This window comes from Hesperophylax consimilis, chromosome 9 (assembly GCF_061612785.1).
Source record: "Hesperophylax consimilis isolate HC1 chromosome 9, BYU_Hcon_1.0, whole genome shotgun sequence".
In the NCBI taxonomy this organism is placed as follows: Eukaryota; Metazoa; Arthropoda; class Insecta; order Trichoptera; family Limnephilidae; genus Hesperophylax; species Hesperophylax consimilis.
Genome location: NC_142844.1, coordinates 33,546,204 through 33,572,293, shown reverse-complemented (window position 1 = coordinate 33,572,293; position 26,090 = coordinate 33,546,204). Strand labels below are relative to the sequence as shown.

At 35.0% G+C, this 26,090-nt stretch overlaps 1 protein-coding gene across 1 annotated transcript in view; it reads left to right on the top strand.

The window, feature by feature from the left end:
* Positions 1-26,090, top strand: part of LOC149421261 (nectin-3-like) — a 261,104-nt gene that overhangs the window by 229,172 nt on the left and 5,842 nt on the right. Inside the window, exon 4 of the mRNA XM_089635448.1 lies at positions 15,068-15,201. Coding sequence (XP_089491574.1) covers positions 15,068-15,201 — 134 coding nt within the window. The remainder of the gene's footprint in view (positions 1-15,067; positions 15,202-26,090) is intronic.

Genomic DNA, 26,090 nt, shown 5'->3' with positions numbered 1-26,090 from the left:
ATTGTTTTTAAAGTAGGTACTATTTCATTTCACGGCAAAATAAATACACCGAGCGTGTAGAATGATGACGTAGATGTAAAGTTGTTTTGCTGTAAAATTTATTTTATTGTTTCAAATTATAAGGGGAAATCACTTCATATTACCCATAATGACATCGAATTCATTCCAGAAAATTTGATTAATGCAGCTAGAGACTTTCTGCAAGGGGAGACTGGACCTGCAAGCAAAATAACGCCTGGAGACTCCTTGTCGAATCGGTGGCTCCCCGACCCGAGTGGGAAACTGTCATTTAATACTAACCAAATATTTCATATTTGTTACCTTACTGGTTCGCCTATACCCAAACTTGCAAAACAGTATATTATTATGATCAACTAACAGCTGACAATGTCAATAAACAGTTAATAATATGCTGTTCTGAAGAACTCTGTCATATTTTCAGACATGTTTTTTTTTAAACTTCAATTGCTTTTCAATAGCCATCGGCATAGTCGAAACACTGAAATGATCGAATACTGTTTCGAATAAACCACTCGGCAAACCGATGGTCACGCTGATTTTTATTTCACAAAAAAACGAACATCGACGCAAAAAATTTTGATGATTGTTTCCTAAAAAACGTTACGATGCCCGAACGTTGATTATTCTCGTCATCACTTTCGGCGTTTCATATATTTTCATTGGAATAAATTTCATTGAGAAATGATTAGTAATAATATTTTGGATTATTTATATAGTGCCGTTATTGTTAAATCACCTCAAAGGCGCTATACAATTTTGCTGGCTCTATTCTACTACTACTAACTGCAATTATATTGTTTGACGAATAATACTTATTTTATGTTTCACAATTGTGATTCCTAATATATTGTTTAAGGTCTCAAATTTAAAAGGAGCAGCATAAGCATCAATTTGACCAGAAAAGCCTAAAAAAAGTAACACCTCTCTTGTTATCCTACGTTGTATCGGAATATCTGTTCTGCCGTGAGATGTTGATTTGTTTATCAAGTTCCCTCGCAACAGATGTTGATAAACTGGCCACATCCATGAACAAAATATAAAAATACATAAATATATCTGCTACGCGAACATTCGCTCATTCAACGTTTAATAAGTAGACTACTGGGTTATCACCAATCGGTCATCAACACTGTAAAACCAAGCGTTTGTGCAACGCAAGACGTCATCATCCGATCAATTTTAAATTCACGCAGCAAACTTCTCTTCTCCCTTGCCCATTTTCTAAATTTTCCCTAATTTAATGACATAATTCCACTCGTGGTAAGTAAAAGACGTTATGAGACTTAGTACAAAGATCCTAAAAGAAAAATATTTATGGGTATCACATAGTTCCAAGTGATCGGAACAAGTGAATATATAGCATTTACATTCGGAGAATTGGTTTTTAAATCTGATCATTAAACAAATCTGATGCGCATTTCAAGCAGTTTTAAGATTGTTCGATTAATCATTTTAATTAGCAATCGGTTTGAAAGATTTGAGACTTTAGAATTCTTTAAAAGAACTGAATTTCGTAATTGAAGAAGAAGTATTATTTAAAAAAAATAAACTTTAAACAGAAAAAGATACAAAAAAGGTGACGGTCACAACTAGAGATAGAACCCAAAACCTCTTTCTTATAGTGACAACAATATACCACTAAACAACTGAGACCTGATTCTTTTCTCTCGTTTTTTATCGATCTCATAATTTAATACGAGAAATACCAATGCTAACCGCAATTATTATTTTTTTTAATTTTTGGCTGTTTTTTTAATGTTTATAAAGTTCTACCCCAATATATTTTTTGTAACCTATGTAGAGTCTCGGATATACCAGATACCTATCTGATTTGTTTTTTTTTATTTATAAAGTCACCTTTTGACTTTTCTATGAGTATAGAATGAATATTAAATATATTGGAATAACTTTTTGTTAATGAATGTTACATATATCAATATTTATTTATTTAATATGAGGATAGTATAATTCAATCTAAACAAAACACGCAACAGAAAAAGGACAAAAAATTAAAAAGGTAACATCAATGGTTTCCACATTTCATAAGTTACCTAGGAACAAATCTATCATAAAATTTAGTTGCTCTTAAGATTTTTGGTATTTTAAATTGCGTCAACGTTTCCAAACATTTTGAACATGTGTTATTAATTCTCCCTTGCGTAATCCAGCTTGCTTTTAATAAATAAATCAAACATGTCCATTTTAGTTTCCGAACTGTTAGTTATTAATGTGAATATTTTAATGGTTAATCCTAGAAGTTTATAGCAAGTTGAAGGGTGCTGCAATACCTAATGTGGATAACGTCAGCTTGCGATCAAATAATGCACCTAAACCTTTCATACTAATGACGTGCGATAAAACGGTAATTCCTTTAACTTGCAACGTCCATGAACCCTCGAAATTTGTAATAAATCCATAACAACATGCGCCATACTGTGTATCCAAATTTTCATGAATAAAAAAAAACAGTACCTCTACTTTAAAATAATTACAAGAATCGAAACAAAATTAATCTACTTATTGGTAGTGATGTTCTTAGTGAAAATGCCACCTGACAAAAGTTTTTTGTGATTATGCTATTGATGAAAAATTACCGATAATAGTTGATATATAAGTATTAGGAATTTTGTATGATGAAGGTATCTTTGAACTGTAGCTGACATGGCGGAACAAATGGAGACTTTTTTTTTAACTACTTACCACAACAAACCTGAAACATTAAAAAACTGTATCTATTTTTGCCACTGGCAATTCGTTGTGGAATTTCATCACAATGATATATTGAAACAATTTAACACTTTTTTCCAACTCCATTTATTTTTTACCGTTACGGTTTCAACTTATTATAGATATCTTCAGACTGATATAATTATTCCTTAAACATTGGTTCATATATTTTGGGGAATGGGGTGTTTAACAAAATATGTGTCCTTTTAATAATAATAATAATAATAATAAGTCTTTATTCCAGGATGTGGGGAGGTGAGTGCAATCCCACACATCCCATAGAGAGTATAAGTACATATAATATTTACATCATAGGTATTATATAAATAATGGTTAATTTGAAACCAAAAAATAAGTAAATTAAGAATTAAAATGAGATCAAAACAAAGAAGCACAGGAATCCATCGGATCTAAGATTGTGGGAGCAAGTATATTTCTCATCAATCGGTATGCGTTACTGTATTGCACCCGAAGTGGAATTTTGCCCAGAGTTGGCATGTGTACAGGGTGGTGCAAAAGGCCATGAAGATCGGGCTGCCACCTCTACGGGTTTGCATGGTTCATGTCCGGGCTCCGGGTTTAACATCGATATCTCCGGGTCAGACCGGGCGGTGTTTGCGAAAAAGGTGTTCAAGATAAATTAATGGATTTTTATGAGGATTCCAACGAACCATCTCAAAAGATTTTTGATAACATTGAAAATTTTATGCTTCGACACGACTTAAACACAACTTTTTGTCTGCATTCTCTGCAGATAATGCATCGGTGAATTATCTTGCTCACAATTTCGTGTACGAAAAAATTAATGAGTAATATTCTGATACCAAAGTCGTTAAAGCAAATTGTAATTGTCACGTTTTTTCACAACGCTGGAAGAAACGCCATGAAAGCTTTGACATACGACGTGGAAAACTAGATTGATTATGAAAGTGTATGCGGAATATTCGGACAATGCAAAACGCACGAGAGAATTACAATCATTTTTTGAGGAGTTCGAAATTGAATACAGAAAAGTTTTACAACATGGGCCAACTAGATGGTTAGTTTGGGGAGAGCTGCTAACCGATTGATATTGTCGTGGCCTGTTGTATCAGCATACTTTAAAAGTCGTGGTGAAGCAGCATGCCATAAAATAATATGGGAATTCGTAAAAGAGTGTGGCGAAGGCGAATCCAATGACGCTAGAAGTTTATCTACATGGATCACACTACATGGATGTTATTTATATTTCATTCATCATTATATGAATATGCTGACAGAAGCCATACTATTGCTAGAAAAAACTCCGTGACAGCTGCTGAGTTGCACCCAATTGTGAGAAACATAAAAGACAAGGTTGAAAGCCGACTGAATGATGAATTTTACGGTGCCAAAATAATGAGAAACAAAGTTTCTGAAGCCTTCTGATCAGGATCAATTAAAAAAGAAGCCAATGAGGTTTACAGGAGAACTCTTGAATACATACAGAAGTCTTATGATTTTGAGGATTCTGTATTCATAATCTTTTCCAAATTCTACCTAACAAGTGCAGTAAGTTACGAAGATACTGTGGAAGCTGTCAAATCACTTGGTTTGAAAAATGTCGACGAAGATAAACTTTATGACGAGACCCGAAAATTAAACCAAGTATTTCCTCAGTTCGTGCAATCTATTGATTCAACATTGCCTGTTGATTTACAACGGGTTCACTTATTCAAAGTCACCTCAACCTTCACCGAACTGCCAAAAATAATTGGAATGATTTTGTTGAACGCGTATTTTCTGTAATGGGAAATTTGTGGACAGATGAGTGAAACTGCTTGTCAGTGGACATGGTGAAGGCAGAGTTAATTGTGAAAATTAATTAAAATATGAATTGCCAAGAATTTTTGAAGTTTTTGAAGAAACCTGAGCAAGAAAAGATGCTTAAATAATCCCTTCAGAATAAAAATATAGTTTTAAGTGTCAAGCTGGTCCAAGTCAGTTTAGCACTAGCTACTTCATTTATATTAAAAAACATTACCAATTTTTTTTTTATATATTAACTCCACACAGGAGGCCCTGAAGAAAATAATTTCCCTCAGGGCCTATGTCATCTTTGGGGATGCTATGTGGAGGGTCTTTTTGTGGAGAGGAAGGAGTGAACATGGGTCTTGAAGAGTCCCATGTTGTAGGAGGGAGGAAACACAGATGCCGGCAGTTCGTTCCACAGGCGAGCTGTTGAACTTAAGCACGAATCGTAGAAACGACCCGTTCTCATGTGACAAATGTCAACCGTGTACAAATGTTGGGCGCGCGTTTGGCGTGTATCCCGACTACGCACCGGTGCCGAAGGGATCAATGACGCTAGTTCCTCAGAGCATCTTCCATTGTAATACCGATAGAACAAGGACAGCATACCTACCTGACGCCTGTGCTCTAAAGATTGCAGTCCGTTTGTTAAGATTGGGGAATCTATCAAACGGACCGCCCGTTTTTGCACAGAGTCAAGGGTTTTTTTTCAGGTATTTAGGGGCTCCGGACCAGAGATGGTTGCCAAATTCGACAGTAGGGCGCACTTGCGATTTGTACAGGGTCAGCAGTTGTGGTATGGTAAATTACCAATGGTAATTTACCATAAAATTTTGCCTTAATTAAATAATTCATACTAAAAAAGTTTTATTTTATTTATTTTTTTATTGTTATCAAGTTTAATTTGTAGAACTCCATTTTATTTTTAAATAAAAAAATATAAAAATAAATAAAAAATAAAAAAATAAAAATAAATAAAAATAAAGTTTTATTTTAATAAAAACAAACTACATTTCTAAAATCTCTGGGTCTACTGTTTTTGAAAGGTGGCTACTACATGAAGAGCGTGCTTTTCATTCGTGGACTAGAGAGCCAAAATCTTCTACTGAGCATGTTACATTTTATACTCAATACTCGCCTCTGCCTGTCAATATCGTCATCATCCGTTAGCTTATTGTTGATGAGATTTATATTGATTTCCTAGATACTTTGTGGTTTCTACTGTTTTCAGAAGCTCACCATTCAAAAACGCAGGGGGATTTTTTTTGGGCCTTCCCCGTATTTTATGACCAACAGTGCTGTTTTTACGCATTATAAATCATGTTGGTTTCGTGTGCTAATTCTTCACAGATTTTCAAGAGAATTCGTAATCCCCTTATAGACGGTGACATCAGAACCATATCATCTGCGTAGCTCATATTGTTAATACAAAGACCTCCGATGTGGCAGCCCACTTCAGCATTGTTTAACCTATGGGTTATTCCATGTATATGTTAAACAGTACTGGGGACATAAATTCTCCCTGTCTGACCCCGCTTTTCAAGAAATAGGGTTCTGAGAATCCATCTTTCCACTTTACAATGTGTTCCTGTTGACGGTGCCATGTTTCGAGATTTTTTACCACTTTCCATGGTATACTTCTTTTCTTTAGTTTTTTCCATAATAAGGGTGGGAAACTCTGTCGACTGCCTTACTAAGGTCCAGAAAGCATGTGTAAGCTATTGTTTTCTTCCTCCTGTATTATTCTAACTTTCTTTTTACCGAGAATATAACTGAGTCAGTAGGGCACTCTCTTGAAACCCGTCTGATCATTTTCCGTTTTCATATGGCATCTGACTTTACCTAAGAAAACTCGTTCAAATATTCTGCGATGGCCGTGGCAATGGATATCGGTCTGTATTTTTCCTATTAAGTTATGTCTGCCAGTTTGAATTTTATTGTCGGTATGATAATTGTCTTAATCATGTCTTTGGGTAGGTAGCCACTCTTTATGATGTCGGTGAACAGCGTTGTCAGAAGTTCCATAATCGCTGCCCCTGCATGTTTGACGTGTTCAGTTCTTAAACCATCATGCCCTGCAGACGTTCTAGATTTCATGTTAATGGCCGATTTTATCATGTTAGTTGTGACGATGGGATCGATATCATCATAAACAGTCAAATTTGTTTCATTTGAGTCGATAGTCGGCGTGGTAGTTGCGAAATGTTCTTTAAAAATGTTTGCAATTACTTCTGGATTCGTCTCTCCGTGTATGTTGCACGAGATTTTTCAACGCATTTTTAACAATTTATTTGACTTGTTCCAAAATTTTTTAAGTCACCCTTATCTAGGTCCTGTGCTATTTTGTCCATCTGGAGTTAATTTGAGTTATTTTTGCATTGTTTTATTGCTGTTTTAAAGGCAAAACGCTTTGCCTTTCTATCCTCTGCGACAGGTCCCTCGCACGGTCTCCCATTTATTATCCAAGTGATCATCACTTGTTTGGATTCATCGTATTTATCCGCTACAAATTCATTCCATCAACATACTTGATTATGTTTTTTAATAGTACACTAAGTAAACACAGAAATGGCACTGCTTCGTAGAGCATTTATTATACTGCCGTAGAGGTATTTTATTTTGGCGTATATAGGGTTGCCACCATCCTCAGCAAATGTTTTATTTGACTTTATTTTGACGAGATAGGTTTTCGAGTAAGAGTTATATTTTCCGATATCAAGTGTATTATTCGGATTTCATAGTACTGGATCCCTCAACACAGACGTAAACACTTCCGTTGTTGCTATTCTATCTGTTTATAAGACAGCTCGAGAGGCCGGTGATCTGTCCAATCAATATCGTAATATATACATATTCAAATTCTTGACAGATAGAGATTAGCTCGATTCCAAAAGTGATTCAGGATTAGCGTTGAAATCTCCGATAATAATTGTGTTAACGTAATCTTTATCGTCAATTGTTGCTTGTAGGGAGGCAAGGCAGTTATAATATTCCTCATAAATTCTAATATCATACAAGAATCCCATGTTACTAAGAATATAATACGATTAGCAATGGATACGTGTCTGCAAACTGTAAATGGGTGAAAACCATTCAATTAAGATATTTCCTGAATTAATAAAAGGAAGCTGATTTGATTCAGTGTCCCGGCCTTGTAATCTAGGAGGTTTTGGTTAAACACAACAAAGCAATGAAAATGGGAAAATTCATATTGTAATAAAATAATCGTATACCACCCCTGTTAACCCCCTGTTAAAGTTTAAAAATACTTAATTACCTCCCACGCTTCGCAAAGGGAAGGTTAAAACAGGAAACTACGCCGATAACGTAAAAGTTAATTCGCCAAGATTTTATACAGTTTTATATTATGTTACGTATACATTTGCGATCCAAACTGCTGAACTGAACCTCAACTTATTGGAAAGAAACGAAGCAACCACAAATGGCGCGAAACACCGCTTTCAGTTAATTCGTTCCTTTCCCGTAATTCGTGGTACGGTTTGCGTTCCGGTTCACAAATGTATACGTACCCTTACAGGATCAACTAATGATGAGAACGCAAAAACGGCGTGATATAAATCAAGAAAAGAGGAAGCGCGTGCCAACAGCATGTCCACAAGAAATGACGCAAAAAATAGAATACCCTCACCCACCACAGGAACGAGCATTGGAAGCCCGCGTGGAACACCAGTGAAATTCCGGTAGTCGGCGAATTCAGACACAAGGACATTACACGTTTCGGGCACGCGGGACAAGTCTCGCCAGCTACGAGTGTTCCCACTACAGACAATTGTGCACCATGTTATTACGCCCGAATTGACTTGTAGTGAATTGTAAACTATTTCCGCCCTGACTAACCGCTTCGCCACCGACTCAAAATGGCCGTACCTCTCATGAATCCTGTGAACCGTGGGACTTTTTCAACTTCACCCGCGTCACCTCAGTTGTGATCCATTGAGCTACCCCATCCCTGAATCCGGATGACCTGACCTGTCGTGAGCCGTTAGACTGTTTCCGCCCTTCATCTGCCGCCCTGCCCTCGACGCCATCGACTTTCACCAGCGGTCTCCGCAGCCCTAGAACTGGGCGTGGGTAGTAGACTGTTCCCGCCCTGCGTCCAACGTAACCTTCCTTTCACATGAGCCATAAAATGTAGCTAGGACTTAAATCGAACTCTTCGTTACCTGCTGATCGTGATATAAAACACGATCACAAAATACAGCACAAAACACGATCACAAAATCAAATTCACTTATCGTCATCTACTTACACGACTAAATTTGGAATTAACGATACATTGCACATAAGCAATATAACGCATTACCTAGTAATCTAAAACTTCCGGCAACGAACAAAAAAACAGGCAAAAGCTTTTAAAAGCTATTTCTTCAGCAGTTTTATTAATGACTGACACATTATTTCTTTGAAACTCCAAAATAACTTCTGCGTTTATTTATTTTTATGGGTCTATGTTGTCTTGTCTTTAATATAATGTTGTCTTTCCCTGAATGAGTTTTGTAAACTCACTGGGAATAATACATGTTATGTATTATTTTGTAATAAATAAATAAAATAAACTGCTATAAATATGTATTTAGTATATAATTTGCTGTGGGCCAAATAAACCCACTCTTTCTTTTGATTATGTTCCTTATTTGACAACACAACAGAACCTTAGTACTGATACGATCGAGCCCAGAATGAGAATTTGCTCTATCGAAGACTTACCTAGCATAGGTTAGTACATAACGTTAGTAAGTTCTAATAATTGAGAGCGTTATAAAACACGTTCCCTACAGAGTATGTCCCTTCGTTTGAAGAACGTTACACCCCATCCCCTAAATGTTGTGTATAAACCATAGTTTAAGGAATAATTGTACCTAAAGATGTCTATAATAAGCTGAAACCGGTAACGGTCAAAAATAAATGAGTGGATAAAAGTTTAAAATTGTATTATTTAAAAAAATATATTTAAAAAAACCTTTAATTAACCTATCAAAAAGATGTAATCAATTTGGTCCCCTTTGACTACCCACTCGATAAAAACCAATACTGGTATAATTACAAAAAAAAAATGCTAATTTTTGTGTGCGCAGTATTTCCATTAATTTTTCAATTGTGTGTTATGAATGCCTTTTGAATGCTAATGATCTTAAATTGTTGTATGGATAAAGGTGTTGTTGTATGCCATTGGAAAGCTTCTCATTCATTCTGACATCAATAGCCTTTCATTTTATAATTAATTATTTGACGGAAGCCCCTCTGCGGGGTATTTTGTGAAAATTACTAAAAACAACTCGTAGTAGAAAGATGGGCAAAGGAATGGTGTAACTATCTATTAGAGTTTTTGCTGGAGCTTTTGAAAAAAGCTTGGCATCATTATCCTCTAGAACCCTCTTTTTCAACAGTTCCGTAACGCTTTGAAAGAGCCTCAAAGCTTCATGATGTATTATATCTCCTAATAAAATATTGACATTCTTTCAATACAGAAACCGTTTTAGAGATTTTCTATAATAGCACATGCATCAGAGTCGGAATAGGATAATTTAGTATGGGGGAAATAATGCCGGAAAAAACATGTTGATTATTCTCTCTTATTAAAAATCATGAATTGGTATTCTTTGAAGCGCGTTCGATGCATATTCTATGTAGTATAAAATAATTTTAAAAATTGAGCCGTGTCCCACTACCTCGTCCTTTAGCCAACTTTTCAAATAGACCACAGTGTCAAAATCAACCACAATGGTTCTTTTGGCCGTCAAAATCTTAAATCATACCTGAAAAATGCAATATTTAAAAAAAAAATTAAAAACAGATATCTTTTGTATCCGCATATAATAAATGTCCGAATTCACATACTATTCGTCTTTCTGTGGACCCTGCTAACAAACAAAAAGAAAGTTTAGTGAACTAGGTACATGTCTAAAAATGATATTTTTGTCACCGTGTCTATCTACGAAACATATTTTTTTTTTTTTTTTATTTATTTTTTTAGTTAGTTACATTTTTTATATTATAATTTTACTGGTCTTCCATTAAAAGCCTTAGCTTGTGGATGGAAGAAGAGTTAACATTTCACATATTATGTACAAATAAAGTCACGTGTACAGTTAATACAATGCAGTTAATACATTTCATATAATTATAATTACTATTTACTATAATCATGTATTTCAATATATATGTATGTGTAGGTAATATAGACACATGGCAATCAGACCCGTTAACTAAAATATGTAAACATATATGTATTCAGTAAGAAGAAAAACAAGTAAGATTTTTAGTGTGACATTCTCTAAAATACTTTTTGATGGAGTTCAACAATTGAATTTTGTTCCTAATGCTTCTGATTTCTATTGGTAGGTTATTGAAAAAGAATTTTCCTTGGTGAGTATAATGGTGTTGTGCAAAAGAAGTGTTTAATTTGGGGCACACAAATACTTAATATCAAAGTAACGAGAATATAAATACTTGGAAGTTATTTTCAATGCATTTTCGTGTTGGTTTATGTCCATTAAGCGTTTTTTTGTGCGACAACATCGATTCCTAAATTACATCATTTATACACACATAAGAAGTCATATGTGAAGAACGGAGATGAAAGGAAGATGTTTTTATGATGCAGCTGTTGTCATCCTTGTTCCTTGTTCAATTACCTTCCCGGTAACTGGATTGAATTGAACTCAAAAGACCAAGCAGCATCTCAGCCACTTAATGTTACAAAAAGGTACTAAGGCTCATCTTTGATTTGATATTCTCAACTTCATACACTATTTTGTAAAGAATAATGTAAATATTTATGTTTTTAATGGATTTATGTCGAGTAACTGTGGATTTATCTTTCCTAAAACCGAGTCAATTCCCGATTGCTTAAGACCGAAATTTTGCCTTCAAGATTTGTATTCATTCAATCTCGAAAAATAGAAATTCAAATAGGTATATGTATTTAAAAAGAATCACAACTGCTTACCTGTACATAAGGCGTGCCACTAGCAGCGCCTCTGGCGTCAGATGCATCGAATTTTTTTATTTATTTATTTATTATATATGTACATTTTTGTTTATTTGTTACAATATATGATCAAATATTTCAAGACCCCTCTTCCATAGAAGCATTAGCTTGTGGCTGGAAGAGGAGTGTACATTGTTTTATTACAATAAGTAAGTAATTAAAAATAAAATGATTTTAAACTTATTTGAAGTGAGTTATTCTTAAGATTAATTCAATTGGAAACATTTTTATTTTTTGTAAGTTTGTCTTTAAAATATTTTTTCACAGTGTTTATTATTTGGATGTTATCATTAATGTTTCTAATTTCTTCAGGCAGTCGATTGAAAAAAATTCTTGCTCGGTAAGTGTAATAATTTTTTGCAAAGGAAGTGTTTAATTTTGGGCATGGAAAAATATATTTAAGTCGAGTACGGTTTTCAGTTAGAAATTAATACTTGTCTTTTTCTTTTATGATTTGAATTAATGCATTTTTAGTATAAAGATCTTTAAATGAAGGCACTTGAAATTCTTCGAATAATCGATCCGTTGGGTAATCGGAAGGTTATATTCTTTCATATTTTTTTAATAGTTAATACAATTAACACAGATTTGCATATTATCCCTTTAATTCTTTTTTTTTTTTTAAACTTTGAATACAGTAAAGCTTATGTGCAATATAAAATGGCTGAAAAGTTTTTGAATATATTACATGCGTCGTGTTTTCTATCAATTTACGAACAAAAAAACTTCATACCTTTTTCACACCCACTTTTTACCTTTAGCCTATTTGTTATTAGTGGCATAATAAATAAACATTCAACATTTGATAAAATATGTTTGAAGAAAACCTTCGCTGTGTCTGAGTCTATAAGGGCGGATTTGGTTAGTGCCCCGGTTATCCGCCATTTTCTCGGCTCTCATATGCACGTAGTATACTTTCGTCAAGATAATGCCCATAATATATCTGTTTTGTTCTTCGTAAAAATCCATAATGTACGATACTCTGTATCTTACCGAGTTATTCTCAAGCTGAAAGGATGTTAAGGAGTACCTACTTATCCAGAATATATTTAGATTAATATTTTACACATCACTTCCTTCCGAAGATGAAAGAACTCGTAATTTTTACCCACATACAAAATCCTACTGTGAATTTATATTCACCACTCTCCTCGAAACGAAGTAAGGATCTCGGTAATGTATCTGAATGTGAATTCTCACAACGAGATTCCTGTGTATATTTTCCAAATAATTATGTTGGCCGATTAGTTTATATAATATTAATATATAAAGAACATCTTCGGTATATTTTTAAACCATTCCAGATTGGAAGCAATCGTCTCCGGAGTAGGTACACGGAACAACCCTATAAGAGACACCGTTCAGAATCGTTGTTTGACGTGGTTTCAACCAAGCTCAGTGATCAGATCTTTATAGCCAGATTCCTATTACTTCCTTGGTCTCCTACATTTCAGCTTGACAACTCACAACATTACCCTTATGATGGATGCGAAAGTATCTCTAGCTCCGTTGGTTAAAATGGGTTTCTGAAGCGATGTCTAATAAGAAATGCGTAATTATTATTAACATCGAAAACAAACAGAATACAAGGAAACACAGAAAAGACGGAAAAGAATAATAAAAGTTTGCAATCAGTCAGATACAGGTTTGCATGTTTCGGGATAGTGAGATACATTATTCCCCGGAATAACAACAGACTCTCGCGGCCTATTTCCGCTTCAATGTAAATATAGCTGTTTATTATGAATAAAATATACGACCTCTACGGTGTCCTCCTGTGTGAGATTTCCTATTCAATAACGGACTTGTTTGAGAGGCAATGTTGTGATGTCTGCGGATATTTCCCAAGATTTGGAGAAAATATATACCATCGGAAAACGCATTCTTCATAAGGTGGGAAAAATGCTGAAAGGAACATATTATTCAATTTTTATTAGAAAAACTCTTCTAAAGGTTTAAATTTCATACCTATTAATGTAATATATCATTGAAAAAGAAGATAATAATAACAATTCTAAATGAAAAATTATGTTTATAGGATCTAGGATTGAAAGAACAAAACAATTTACAAACACTGAGGAAATTAATAAAATACAAACACTATTTAGTTTTGAGAAAAACAACAAAATTTAAATTGGTTTAGGCTTAATTGGTAATTTTAATCATGCAAAAATACACAAAAAATGTTTTTTGCACTAGCAAATGAAAATTATATACGTGGAAGGTGTAAAAAGATTTTAAATTTTGAATACTGCAACTTCAACAAATAGTTATTTGTTTGTTTTGCGTTTATTCCTATTCTTAATATTATAGAGTATTTGATTAAAGTTAGTTAAATTAAGGTATTCAAATTAATTTTGAAAACTAGTTACCTATTGTTTTATCGTGTAACATTATATTAAAATTCACTTATTTACAAAATTACCACCTATTCAATGGGAAAAAATATTTTTGAACCTCACATCTCGGCTCGGCTCGTGTGATTTATTCTCAAAAAGCAATGCGTTAAGGGAATACGGAATGACATAAGAATATTTTGTCGGATTGTAGGTACTTACCCAAGCACAAACATAAAGCGCGTCCCTATACCCTTTCTGTCATATTAACCCTTATCTTTGGAACAAAGGCGGATACTTATTTTATTAACGGCTTTGTAATGGAATGTTATAACCGTTTCTTTTTATCATTATTTGAAAGGAGGTATTGCGACTGCCATCTTTGCGACGCAATCCCAGAATATCGAATTATTTTTTGTAATTATTTTCTGGAAATTTTTTTCGATATTCGCAGCGGGAAAACTTGTCATCAAATAATATAGTTCTACCGCTGAGAACTTCGTTGTAACCTTCTCAAATATGCATAGTTTATGAGAAAGAGGGGGACATTGCAAGGTAAATTCTTTTACCTTTTAAAAAGAAGTTAAAAAGTTTGCCTATCGGTAAAGTGTATAACCGTGCTACATTGCATGGCAGCCCGTTTGCGTGAGTTATTTTCTTAAGAAATAGGCAACCATATTAAGCTAAATACTTTGAACACGCTTTTATTTTTATAATAAATATGATTTAAGCCTTTCACACCGCCCTGTTTTTCCATATTTTAATTTATTTTATGCTTTATAAAACCTTGAAAAATTATTGAAAATTTGATTATTATTATTTTTAGGCCTGAAAGGATTTTTTATTAGCAAGGAAAAAACCTATCACACAAATTATTGTTTAATTAAAAAAATATTATTTTACAGTGTAACATGAGTACAAACAACATTAAAAAATATAAACCTGATAATTGATCCTAGTCTAATCAAAACAGTAGAAACTGGATCGATCATAATATTTAGTTTGTCGCTGGAATAAAGATTACCATCTAACAGAAAAAATAGACGTCATCAGGAATACGAAAAATACGGAGCTATTCGTTTAAAAAATAAAAAAAATATTATTATTTTTATTATATCAATTCTTTTTGTTCCTGAGGAAGAACTCTGGTATTGAAATGGTTAATTTTCTTTATATTCAATAAATATGTGTCATATTTCAGAGCCCCAGGTGGAAAACCCCCGAATCAACTTCGGGGCGTCCATCTACACGGCGGGGGACACCCTGGAGGCCTCATGCACCACCAGCCACGCGCACCCTGCCCCGCACATCACGTGGCTCATCAACGGGGAGAAGGTACCTAACTAACACTAACCTAGTCACCCACCCAGTCACCACCCAACTTGGGTGCTTGTCTATGTCTATTACCCCAAAGTTAAATAATAATCTAATTGCCTTGAAATGATATATTTTATAAATTTCATTAATTTACATTTTTTAGTGTGTCAGAAATCGCCATGGATGAAAGATACAAATATTTTGATGTTTGGGAAATATGAATATTTTTTATTATGAAACATGATGTTGATGTTGAGCGAAATGCAGGGTGACTGGTTCTTGGCGCGTAATTTTGAAAACTTAAATTTGGATTTGAAGCCCAAATACCCAACCAAACTGAAAAAATAATTAAATAAAACAAATAAAATAGCATATATTCGTATTAGATATTTGATTTTCCTTGATTAAAAAAATATATTTTTCAGTTTTATTCGGTATTTTGGCCTATTATCCGAATTTAAAATTTGTATGAAAAAGGCCGCGCAGCCTTTTTTTTACTAGGGGAGACATGTCCAAGCAAAAATATTTAAATTAGTGTCAATTCTCAATAGTTTTTGAGATTCGTAATAATTATATAATCATTTTAAAATAGCGAACTTCAGAGTAATTGAAATATTTGATGTCTGAAGTTGGCGGCTACAACTAAACTGCAAATGTCATACGTTGCTTCTACTTAACAAGTTTCTTAATTACTAAGGGATACAAATAATGTTATGAAAGGCACTATCAAATAACCTGACGGATATAATAGCTTAATTTACATCTAGGCCAGAAGTGGCTGAATTCGTGGTGATGTCGGTGATAACTAAGCCTTTTCATTTTTTTAATTTTATTTTTGCCATCCACAATCAATTATTCCAAACTAACACTACGAGGCCTCTATTACGACCTTACACAGGGTGTTAAGGGACGGACTTGACTTACACCAGTGATTCCTGACATTATTTGGAGTAAAAAATGTTAATTAAATTTTGGTCTTCGGTGACATTTTTGATGATTTTTTTTTTGTTTTCAACAAAAAACGAAGAAAATCAGTAGGAAGTGGACTTCTATGGTCAATATGAGGGGTTGGGAGGTTTCTCGGCTGGATGACCAGTGACAATATGTGGAAGTTTTTTTTAAATTGTTTTTGAAATAAAAAATGGTAAATTATTTAAAAAAAGAACATTTAAAAAAGTCACCGCATCAACAAGTCACTAATTCAGGTAAGTCCCATAATATCCTGCATAGATTGCGTTGCACCGTTTATTCTAGTACTTCCAAAATACTTTAATATCTGGTTTTGCTAATATATTTAAGACCGTTCGTTCGCCTTTTACCTAAATCTAGTTTCTGAATATTTATAATATATAACAAAATTAGTGAATAACTGACTCAAAGGGTAAATAACCTTTACTCTCATCTATCCCACCTCACGTCATCTTGTTAAAATGATGTGACTTTGATGCTAATTTTCAACTGGTAGTTTCCTGCTATGAATATGAAAGTAAAACCTTTTTCAATGTTCGCTTTAACTCAGTAATAGTTCGCACTCGACCTAACGGTTCTTGTGCAATCGTCCAGCGACCTCTCCGTGCTAAGTTAGGAATAGAGCACAAAATTAATTTGCATTTATAATTAGAGACCTTTCATAATTTCTACAAGTTGGTATATTGTAATGTTCTCTCAGCTTGGAGAGTTTTCCGAGTCGTTCGCAGACCGCCTCGCTGGGTGCATTATTATTATATAACAAGCTTCTTGTAAGTTTGCACAACGAAACTTTAAAAACTGTTTCTCGTTACTCCAAAGTGAAAAATGTTTTGATTAATTCATGAATTTTTATTGAAGAATGATTAAATCACGCAATAGTAAAAATTGCGAAGGAACTTTTTCATGTTCAAAAATCCAAATACAAGATGAGCATTTCTTTACTTCATTTCATTTTGTAGGAGTCCATTAAATACATTTATTTTCCCTCACAGTGAGAAAAATGAATACGGTTTTTCATTAAAATACTGTTAAAAATGTGATTGCATGACCATTTCCCAATAAAATATTAGTGGCTAAGAATATATCTAAACACGTGTTCACGCAGGTGGCCTTTTCCGAATAAATATAATGGATGAGATGCGAAAACATGAAAAAAAATTATTTACACGCGTTCCGACTTCTTCATAATATATTCGTGCTTTATTGAGAGTTTGTTATGAAATCTGTCAATTCTTTCGCTAGAGGCCTCCGGTCCCGTTTTTAATAGGAAAATAAATAATTTAACCAGAATTTTAATAGATTCAAAATATTTCATATCAGTAAGTTTTCTTCGTGGAGGCTTAGTTTTTTAACGCATGACAGCCGCTTCATTTGCAAAGTCATTTTCAAGTGCTTTCTAACCAATAAAATAAGCTATATCTGTTGAAACATAATGATAGTGAAATTGTGTAGTTTTCGAATAATCATTGCGATATTTAATTGTTTCGTTTTAACCTTGAGTTTTCAACTACTTTATTGATGAAAAAGCGGTTGAATACAGAAATGGGTGTTTTAGGGTTATGAGAAAACAGTTATTCTATGTTGTGTTTGTCATGTGTTTCAATCCCGAAACTCTACAGGTGGACGTATCCTTGGTCCGGAGCGACACCCGACCAGTGATGCACAAGAGGCACAACCTAATGGCTCTGCGGAGCGCTAAGATAATCCCAAAATATCCCACCCTCTCCCCATCTACAGCCTTCCCTGGTCCAGCCACCACGGAACACCCAACGACTGTGAGAATATTCTGTTCCTCCAAGGACATCTACGGGCCTTCTCAAATCCAAAAACCTGCCAAGAAACCTCAACAGGTATCCAGAACTAGAGCTGCCTAGTCCTAGTGTCTAGTGTATTCCAACCATCACCCCTACTTCCACTACTACCCTTAGGCGCTTTACTTTATGAACTTCGATGCAATTGCACACAGCTCAAATACCTCGTAGTGGCACAATCTTTTGAGCACATTCTTTAGCTCCACTGGTGGGTATTACTATTATTAATACTATGTGAATATCATTATCACCATTGCGTGTTATTCCACTTTTCAGACATCCATATTTCATTCCCACACATTTCATATAAGACACTTCTTTAAGTCAATAATAGCTTTGCACATATTAGTTTACGTGTTAGATGGTAGGTAAACGTAGATTTAAAACATGTTTATATAATATAAGGTGGGGCGAAAGCAATGTCATATTGTGAATGTGTCATAATTTGTTTGTCATTGTGCTTTGACATTTATGCTGTAGATTGATAGACAATTAGTTGACAACAAGCGATGGATCGATATACACCTGAAGAACGCGGCATCATTGTTACTGCTTATTTGACCAATTTCCAATCTGTTGTTTTAAGCAGGTGGGGCAAAAGTAATGTCATAAAATAAAAAATAAAAAATGGGCTGTGTTTTCACGGAAAGTTTATTTGAAGGTTTGCCGAAGACGCTCAGACAAACGCTTAGTTCGCACGACGAAGGACAACGAGGAAAACGACGACAAAATTCACGCTGCGTTAAAATAACAGACCGGAAATTGGTCAAATTGGTGATAATGATAATAATAATTCCGCTTTCTTAAGGTGTGTATAGCGCCAATGTTTGTTGTCAACTAATTCTCTATCTGTCTATAACATAAATATCAAAGCCCAATAACTTTTGTGGCCATTTGCAAAAATGATGTCACATTCACATTAAGACATTACCTTTGCCCCACCTTGCATTAATTTGAGTACTATTGCCACGAAAGACTACTAAATCAAAACAATATGCGTCGCCTGTATTTAATGAACTGGATCTAACTCGAATAATATATTATCAAATGTCTCAAAACTTTCCAACGCACTGAGCCTTATTTATATCCAAATAAGCACTTCAGTAAAGTTTGCGCAGATAGAGGAATAAACAACTTACAAATGGAAATTTCTGAAATCCTGGAACGCTGGGGTTAAGGCAAAGGAAGAGAAAGTTGACAAAGAAGCAACGAGCATAAGAAAATTACATGAACTTGAACAATATTATTTATGAACTGTGTAGCAAAACTTGCACGCCACTGGAGATAAATAAGCCATGAATATTTCGAATAAGAATTATTTAGAGAAGTGACTAATTATTAAGTTGTTTCGTGGTCATATAATCGAAACAGGTCAATCAGAATAATTTTTGATAAGAGAACCTACTAATATTTTTTTATTCCTTATTATAGGAATGCTTACACTTTTGTATTAATACAAAATTTGATTCTATAATCTCAGTTTGTTTTATTTATTTATTGGTAAAGGTAAGAGACAAACAGCTTATACATAAAATACAAATATAAATATATACATGTTAAAAACAGTCAAGCCAAAAAAGTCTCCTATATTAATATTGATTGGAGATGGAGTTTTATTACATAAAAAAAAAAAAAAATATATATATATATATATATATATATTTTAGGTGAGGAGGGGTGGAATAGGAATTTAGGATGAGGATAGGAGATGCTCTGGATACATTCCATACTATAGTATTAATTTTCGATCGTACAAGTTACTTCTAATCGATATTTGTGAAGTGTATTGCTAAAAATATCTATGTTTTGAAATTTAGTATTATATTGGGCACATATACGTGGAATTGGTGAATTTTTTCTAAAGTTAGTTCTACATGTAGGTAAATGAAACAAATGGGATTGCCGTGTTGATCTTGTTGGAATATGAATATTTATTAAATTCATTAGCTCTGGTGAGTCGAGGCCATTTTTAAGAATTTTAAATAATAAAATTTGGTCAAAAACCAAACGTCGTGAATGAAGTGAGTTGAAGTTGTGGTAATTAATAGAATCGGCGTAATTTGAGAAATGTAAGTTCAGTTTATAATTTTTTTTTATTTTTTTTATTATTATTTCTGGCTTTCACCCTTCAAGGGTGTTCTTGGCCATCATTTAAAATTATTGAGAAATGAAAGGTGAATTTAAATAATAATTTTATTTAAATTGGCAAATTTCAAAATTATAATGAAAATTGGAGTCGAGTTCAGACTTAGAAGAGATGAGATTTTGAATGGAGGGGAGGCAATTTTAGATAAGGCTTGATAGAAGAGAGGATATTTGTTTAGAGAGGGACAACCAAAAAATATGTGATCTAAAGTTCCCACTTCTAGACCACAGAATGTACAATCTGGGGAGTAAACAACGTGAATTTTAAAAAGATGGGAAGGAACGGAACAATGTCCGATCCTCATTCGAATGAGTGAAGAAATTTCTTTTTTGGAAAAATGAGGGAATTGCTGAAACCACGGTTTTGATGGAATAGTCCTTTGTATTGAGGCATAGTAGGCTCCCTTGGATTGACTAGCAATGTGCCAATACTCCGACCAAACATTGCGGGATCTATCTTTGATGATGGAAAAAATGTCAGATAGGGGAATGTGGTTTACGAGGGTAACAACAGGGTTGGACGCTCCTTGTTTTGCCAAGGCATCCGCAATATCATTACCCATGATACCAACATGTCCAGGAATCCAAATCAGAGTTACAGTTTTACCAGAGCTTTGAATGGAGGCTATCATCTCTCGAATAAGGCATACAAAGTGATCATCAGGATGAAGAAGAGGACTGGATTTAAGTTTTTGGAGGGAACTGAGAGAGTCAGAGAGAACGAGGGAATGTTCAAAATTATTTTTGATTATATATTTGAGAGATTCTATTATTGCAATGCACTCGGCTGAAAATATTGAAAATTGATTTGAAATTGAATGAAATATTCTGTCATTAGAATTATTGTGGTAAACGTTAATACCTATACCACAGTTAGGAGAGTCGGGAGATTTGGATCCATCAGTAAATAAAAGAGAAAAGTTGGGCCATTTAGATGAAATAATGTCATTGAACATATTATTGACAGTTCGGGCCGGGAGATTGGAATGACATTTAAGGATTCCGATCCCTTCTATTATTGTTGGGGATAGGGTGACGTGACTATATTTTAATTTGTATAAGGGAAGTAGATCATTTTGGATAATGTGAAGCTCTGAGAGAGACTTAAAATTTTTACAGATGTCAGGAAGAGGTTTAGTTGAAGCTCTGATTGTAGATGAATGAGTTGAGTCAATGAACAACGAGACGCTGGGGATAACCTGATGACATTTAGAATTTAAACATTTAAGAACAAATTTGTCAGCAAATAGTTGACGCCTTAAATAAAGAGGAGGATCAGAACATTCTACTTGAAGGGAATTGGTGGGTGATGATTGCATCGCTCCAGTTATAATTCGCAAAGATTTAGATTGAATTTTGTCTAATTTATCAAGTACATGTTTTGAGGCAGTACTAAAAAGTGGGCAGGCATAGTCAAGATGGCTTCGAATAAGTGCGTTGTAAAGCAACTTAATGCGTAGGGTGAGCACCCCACCAAACGCCAGATAATGATCTTTTTTTTTTTTTTTACAGTATTACCGCACAAGAGTCCCAACTGCTCCCGTCTGGAGCCAGTGAGACTATGGCATCCCCAATTGGGGTATGTTGTGAGGCTGAGGGTATTGGGGAGGGGAGGGAGATGGGGAAGAGGAAGGTGGGGAAGTACCTGGCTATTCAGATCTGGTCACCAAACACGGCTAAAGCCATTTCAAGCAACGTTTCAATTCTGAATGGTGGTCTTACACCAGGGCGATACTGAGAGTATCTTCCACTCTGGAACGTGCCGCAAATATACTATATATTATTTTTAATTAATTAATTGTGAAATAACACAAATTAACCAAATAAAATTTATTTGCGCACGCCGGGTTCGAACCCGCGACCTTCGGATCTGTAGTCAAAAGCGTATACCACTAGACCACGCCGGCCGTCATGATATTTAAATTTTTTTCGCATTTAGTAACTAAATTATTAATATGGGAAGACCATTTAAGTTTCCTATCAAATGTTACTCCCAAAAATTTTACTTCAGAAGCGTTGGGGATTGGAGAATTTTTAAATAAAATTTGAACGGGGGGGTTTTTATGGCGGTTTGAGAAGGTGACACACTGAGTCTTTTGGATTGAAAGTTCAAGACCATTTAACGTGAGCCATGTGCAAAGGGCATTCATGGCTTCGTTAAGATATTTGACGGCGAGAGGGATGATTTTGGATGATAAGAAGAAAGCTATGTCATCTGCGAACTCAATAACTTTTACTTGTGGGGGAATAGCGACATGCATATCATATGTGTATATATTATACAGTAAGGGGGACAATACATCGCCTTGTGGTAAACCCTTCCAAATAGACCTACTTTGAGGAAAAATATCTGGAAGTTCAATGAAAATTTTTCTATCTAGAAATAGATTAATAATAGATTGGACAAACATGGGGGGAAGGCCAAGGCCTAGAAGTTTTTTTTTCAAGATTGGGATGGAAACATTGTCAAAGGCGCCTTCTATATCTATAAAGACGGCAAGACAAACTTCCTGTTTAGAAATTGATAAATTAATATCAGTACTGATGATGGCAAGGTTATCTTGAGTGGATTTTTTTTTCCTAAATCCAAATTGAGATGGAGAGAGAAGCTGTTTACTCTCGACAAAAAATTCTAATCGGTTTTTAATTAATTTTTCATAAAGTTTACTGAGGGTGGATGAAAGAGCGATTGGCCTGTAGTTGGATCCAGAATTTGGTGATTTGTTTGTTTTTAAAATAGGGATGATTATTTGACAACTCCAGTCATCAGGCATTATACCAGTCTGAAAGATTTTATTTAAGATGCTTAAGAAGTGGTTTAGAACATTATTATTACTATTTTTGATTATGCTGTAAGGTATACCATCTCTGCCTGGAGATGAGTCCTTGACTGTTGATAAACAATTTTTTAGCTCAATTAAGGTGAACGGAGAGTCTAGCCAATGATTAGACATAGGAGTATTATAGATGGGCGTTATTTCATCTAAGTTAGGTACAGAAAGGGGAGCAATTTTGTCCAAAAATTCATCGATCCATTTAGAATGAGACGCTCGAGGAGATGGTGAACTGAAGGAGGATCTAAATCTTCGGATCATAGACCAAACTTCCGAAATTGGAGTGTTCGGAGATACTGAACTGCAGAAGTTGTAGCACCCGGATCTTTTTTTTGACCTCAATACCCTTTTGGCATTGGATTCAGCGTTTTTGTATATAAGATAGTTCTCCATAGTCATATTGTAACGATAGGAAAGAGATTTAGCTTTACGAATTCTTACTACTTTGGAACATTCCTCATCCCACCAGGGAGTTGGAGGGAGTTTTTTGAGAGATTTAGTTTTAGGGGGAGGATTTGATTTATTTATTGCAGTTATGAGCATTGATTTGAAGTTATTATAATCATCTTTGACTGAAAATATATCGGTGGCGGGTGAATTTAATAGGAACTTGTCCATATGAGAGTTAAATTCATCCCATTTGGTGTGTTTCGTTTTAATTTTTGTCGAAATATGAGACTTGTCTGATTGGAAAGAAGTTTGATAAGTAATGGTGATCGGGAAATGATCACTGGAGCAAGGGTCGGGGGACACCACCCACGAGGAGAGAGAAGCCAGACTAGTAGAACATATCGATAGATCCACTGCACTGGGGTTTGTGCTGGGGCGTGAGATCCTAGTAGGAGATCCGTCATTCAAAAGAAAAAGGTTGGATTGATCTAGGAAATCCATCACACTTCGACCATCTCGGTCGGAGAAAGCAGAACCCCAGACGGGGGAATGGGCATTAAAATCGCCTAATATAAAGAAAGGAGGGCTTAGTTGACTTACAATTTGCAACCAAGTTTGTTTATTGAAGTGGGCTGTTGGGGGAAGATAGACTGAAATAAAGGATGTGTCCTTTATTTTAGCTGCAACCATTTGGAAGTCAGCATTGGGGGGTTTGATATTATTTATTGGGGAAAATGATATGGATTTTTTAATAAAAAGGGCAGCACCGCCGCCCGAACCTTCCGGGCGGTCATCGCGGAGACAGGAATACCCTCCCACATTAAAATGGGTGGATGGAGTAAGCCAAGTCTCCGAGATAGCAGCCAAAGAAATAATGTTGGAATTTAATAGGTTAAGAAGGTCAGATTTGTTAGAAATAGCACTTCGGCTATTCCACTGAAGTATTCTGACATCCTGAAGAGTCATTTTGAATAAATGATTTTAATGTGGAAATAATAGTAGCAGCGTTAGACGGTAGATTAGTTTGAGAAGAAATAAGGTCAATTAGAAGCATAATAAGAGTTTGGATAAATGAAGAATTGTCTTGGGAGAGTTTTTCAGAAAGTTTAAGAGAGTTCATTGAGGACGGATTATAATTATAATTATTTGCACACCCATTTGTGGCATTTGAAAGAGGTGAACCATTGGGATTTAAGAGCAGTGAGTTGTGTTGTTGCTGATCATATCCAGGAGCCGGTTTAGAAATAGCGTTTTTGTATGTGAATTTAGTTGAACGAGAAGAAGTTGTTGTAGTGGAGGGAAGAGGGTTGGATGAGGAGTTGCTGGATAAAGCCTCAGCAAATGATTTTTTGACAGGCGGGAATAGTTTAGAAGCCTGCAGAAAAGACAAGTTCTGAGAGGCCATAGAAATTTTAATATTTTTTTGGCGAGATTGTTCTGGGCAAGATGTGTTGATAGCTGTATGTGAGCCTGAGCAGTTAAAACATTTAGGTGAGGAGGAAGAAGGACATTGGTCAGCTGCGTGGTTTTCTCCACATTTAAAACATCTGGGTTGAGATCTGCATGCAGCTTTGGTATGACCAAAACGGCAGCAATTGAAACATTGAGTGGTGGGATAAGTATACATTTCAACTGGTAATGAGTTGAAGAATAAATATATATGGGAGGGAAGAGATTGACCTTCAAAGGTGATAACGACAGATTGGGAGGGCTTCCAAGAAATTATACCCTCAGAGGAGTCCTTGTAATTTAGCCTCCTGGCTTTTATGGGATTGCCAATGTGTTGGGGGGTTGAAAGTGAAGACAGAATTTCTTCGATGGACAGATCGGTCGAGATACCTCTGACCAAGCCCATGCGAGTGACATTGAAAGTAGGGATATATGCCTTAAACTTTGAATTAGATGAAATGAAGACATTTTTGATGAAACTGTTGGCAGCTGACCCTGAGAGGAATTCGACGGAGATTCGGAAGCGACCCTCGGCTTTTACACCTCCAGGCTTGATTGAAAGATTCTTGCTATTTGATAGGAATTTGCCAAATTCAAGAGGGTGGATGGTTTTTCCTTGCTCAGTTTTTTGGGCGTATACTATGAATGGGCCACGGGAATGAGGAGAATAAAAGTTTGTTGGAGGAAGTTGAGAAAGTGCTGGTGGGGACTGTGAAGTCGAAAGCGAGTCTAGTTTTATTGGGGAAGAAGGAGTAAATTTCCTTTTTTTGGTAGAAGTCAAAATGACAGAATCACTGTCAGAAATTTCTACATTTTCCCCGTCTGGGAGGTCCGGAGAGGGATCTGGGGGCTTTGTAGGGGGTCCAGGAGGGAAATCTTCCTCCATTATTCACAACAGTAAACAACTACAATAATAGTATGAAAAATGACAGAAGTAAAAAAGTTTATAAATATCTGGAAATCAGCAGCGAAAAGTGACTCCTGGAAGATCAGAAGGGAGAAGAAACCCCAAGGCACAACACACTACACTTTTTTTTGGCCAGAAAACAAAATAGAATCTCTGTTTATAATTAATGTGTTTAAAATTTTTTTTTTGAATTCTTTCGATGCTTTCAATGTGGGCTTGGTAAAAAGGAGTCCAGATCGGTGTGCAGTGTTCTAGGTGGGGACGGATGAACGCTGTGTAAAGGGAATATAGAGTCTTAAGGTTGCGGAAAGGTTTCGTTAAACGTATTATAAATCCTAGCATTTTGTTGGCTTTGTTGATGATTGCATCAGTGTGTTGAATGAAGTTTAATTTCACATCCAG